The 3,339-nt window shown below is 37.0% G+C and overlaps 1 protein-coding gene across 1 annotated transcript; it reads right to left on the minus strand.

Annotated features, from left to right (window-relative positions):
- Positions 1-1,294: 1,294 nt before the first annotated feature.
- LOC113352874 lies at positions 1,295-2,199 on the minus strand. The gene is made up of 2 exons (XM_026596633.1): positions 1,996-2,199; positions 1,295-1,906 (listed from the first exon to the last, which is right to left on the minus strand). Exons 1-2 carry the CDS (start codon positions 2,197-2,199, stop codon positions 1,295-1,297), a joined length of 816 nt encoding a protein of 271 aa, XP_026452418.1.
- Positions 2,200-3,339: the final 1,140 nt, after the last annotated feature.

Here is a 3,339-nt window from a genome sequence, read left to right on the forward strand (position 1 = left end):
CTGAAAGGCATACGAACTCATATACGAATGAGTTGCCAGTTCTTTGATTTTCTGATACAGCTGGTAGGGCTCTTGTAGTAGTATGGTTACTAAGTGGCAGATGGCGCCAAAATGACAAGAAGTGGAAACACCATCATTTTGATGACGAAGACAAACCTCGAGTTTCATGTATGGTCTAGGTTTGATATTACTATATGCAAATAAATAACCTTTTCCATATTTTTGGTTTTCATTAATGATGGCTTTGTTTATAGTTGGCGTTTCCATATTATTATATGCCTTATTTTATGTATGCGTAACAAGTGAAATAGATTTATATCTGAGTTTTATTAACTCATTGCTATTGTTCTTCCTGCAATAGGTTCGTGATGCAAGCTTTTTGGGAAGCATAAAACATGGAACTGAAGAAGAACGATGCCAAAGGAACGAGTTAATTTGCAAGTCTCAAGGTGAATTTATTTTTTTTGTTCTTTAGGAGCAACTCAGCTGGTTGGATATTGTGTGTTGGAACCTTCCACAATATAAAGCTCTATCCAACATAACTCAATTGAAGTAATTCAGTTGATGGGCATTGGTATGACATATTAATTTTTATTGGATCAGTAATTGAGAGTGAAATTAGCAGGCCTCAAGTCCTCAATGACAACTGTGTTACAAAAAAATCGAATCTGTTTATTTGTATTGCCAGTAATTTCAACGGGTCTCTAAGGCTTAGTCTTATGGGATAGATTGGATGGAGAGATTGGATGAAAATTGTTGCAAATTCTGATAAAGCTGTTGGGAAAGTGTTGAAGGAAAATATAGATAGTTCTCTCTCCTAGCGATTGCTCGCAGGTGAAGTAGCTGCGAGATAGAAACGCTGAACCATTAGGCGTTCAAAAAGTTCCCCAAACGCCAAATGGAACGGCGCTGAAGGAAAATTCTGAAAATTAACGCTGGATGGTTCGGCGTTGGACACCAACGCCGAATGGAACGGCGTGGGAAGCCAATGCCGAACCGTCCAGCGCTTGACCTTTTTTTTTTCCCCAACTCTTCCTGAACTCTATTTACGTTATGTTCCGATCGTATTTTGTTTCAAAATTAGGAAATTTATGAAAGTAAAAATAGTCTTTTGAGGATTTGTAATCTTCCATTACATTGCAAAACAATATTACAATTTTTTTTTGACATTAAAATCCAACTAACTTAAAACATAAAAAATTACATTTAAATTGAAATCCTACAAACTTGAAACATTAAGAAATACATTGAAATTGAAATCTTACTAGTAAATAACTTAAATTATCACTTTAGTTTAGGGGATAGGGTCCAAACCATAACGGGCTAAAATCTCGTTCTTCCATATTTTGTAGATGGGTCTCTCACATTCTTGTAATTCATCCAAGGGTTGTCGTAGGATTTTCATTTCCGAATCTCTTTGCTGCGTTTGTGCCAAGATTGTAGAGCTTTCCAAGTTCTTCCTTAGATACTCTTCCTCTCTTTCATATTTGGCCTCTCTTTGTGCTTGTGCGTTTTCAAGAAGATCGATGAGTTTATCCATTTTTTCATCTGATTTGTGCGATGCTTTAGCCTCACGAGCCCTTTTTTTTGCTTGATCTCTACCTTCACTTCTAACATCATCAGTTACTTCAAAAAAGCGCCTTCTGTTTGATAAATAAGAGGATTCAGAATTAGATGAACTTCCACCAAACCTTGCCATATTTTGGAAATCTTGATCCAAATTATCATCTTCATTTTCTTCAGTAGCTTGAGTTTGTTGACTAGGTTGCGTGGAAGTACCGACCCCATCATCATTATTCACCGCCGGGTTGTAATCGGGTTGATAAGTCTTCAATATCTGGAAAACCGAATCGTACTTCCAAAGTTTTCCAGTCGATGCTTCATAATTCTGCTTTCCACGATGATACTGGGAAAATAATAAATGAAAAACTTAGAGAAAGAAAGAAAGAGAACAAAATGGAAGAAAGAAAACATTAAAAAAATTATCATTCTTACATAATCCGCCTCGGTCATCCCCGTAGGTTTGTTTCTGAAGTAAGGCCTAACAAAAGAAATATATTTCCTCACATCGGTTCTTATTGTGTTGCACTTTGTTTGCAATGCTTTTTTATCTCTTACGTTACCATCAAGACCCTTTCTTTTGTTGTACTCCTCAATAATCTTACTCCAAAATATTGCACCCTTTTTTATCTTTTCCATGAATTGGATCGTTGCTTGCTATGACCCAACCATAAATTAGTGCCTCTTCTTCAATTGTACTAAAGTGTGACATTTTGTGGTATGAAGTAGAGGAAGAAAATCAAAAGTATGTGAAGTAGAGGAAGAAAATCAATGAAGAAGATAATCAATTGATTTTGGTGTGAGGGATGAAGGTGAATTAGTATTCTATTTATAGGGAAGCTTGAAAAAATAGCTGTTAGGATTTTAAACGTATATGTAATCTTAGTCGTAGAAAAGACAACGGTCATCAGCATCCAAGGGCTGATACACAGAGCGCCGAATGGTTCGGAGCTCCATTTCCAGCCGTTGATCCACTAAAACCAAGTTTTCGAATTCCCAACGCCGAACCGTTCGGCGCGGTCAATCTGGTTGACCAAGTCAAGCGCCGAACGGTTCGGTGTTGGACGCCGAACCAAGCAGCGTTCCGCTGCGGTTCTAGCAGCGCCATAAGACTTAGTAGCTCTGCCTGGGTGAGCTGGATGGCCAATCTAGCTGCTAGATTGGCCACCCATAAGACTAAGCCTAACTTTTATTTTTATTTTTGCAGTTGGATTATCCAAATTACAGTCCACTTCTTTCTAAAATTATGGAGTGTTTTCTTTTTGGAATTGTTAAGGAAGACAAGATCATATGAAACGAAGAGGTAACTTTTAGAAGACTTGGAATTTTTGTAAAATGGCATGCTTGCCTCTAGAGCTGAATTTAGACGACTAGGATTTTTCTCAAACACAAAACTTATCTGTCCACGCTGTCATTACTACTTAACATTGTGTGCTACCCATCTTTCTGGATCTTTGTTTTATCATGTTTTTAAGATATTCAGTGTCTGATTCGATGTTTTGGTCTCTGAAAGTATGGCGTATTAGAGTTTTAAGTATTAAGTGGATTGATGTGGATTTTTCTATCTGTACCCTTATGCTAACTTAGTCTCAAGGGTGTAATTGTTATTTATGTGGGTATACTCCCTAAACAGATTAAACCGTACTTCTTTTTCCTCTTGTGCATCCATAATTTGTAGGTACACAAATTCTTAAGTCGCGCCTTTACCATTTGCCAAAATCCATGATCTGAAATACCTTGTTTTTGGTATATGCTATACTATTTAGATTGACTTGCTCT

The sequence above is a fragment of the Papaver somniferum genome, chromosome 2 (genome assembly GCF_003573695.1).
Source record: "Papaver somniferum cultivar HN1 chromosome 2, ASM357369v1, whole genome shotgun sequence".
Classification (NCBI taxonomy): domain Eukaryota; kingdom Viridiplantae; phylum Streptophyta; class Magnoliopsida; order Ranunculales; family Papaveraceae; genus Papaver; species Papaver somniferum.

Coding starts and splice junctions, on each gene's coding strand:
- LOC113352874 (XM_026596633.1), bottom strand. CDS start 2,199: ATGGAAAAGATAAAAAAGGGTGCAATATTTTGGAGTAAGATTATTGAG. Junction 1,907..1,995: donor GGATGACCGAGGCGGATTAT/GTAAGAATGATA, acceptor TTATTTTCCCAG/TATCATCGTGGAAAGCAGAA.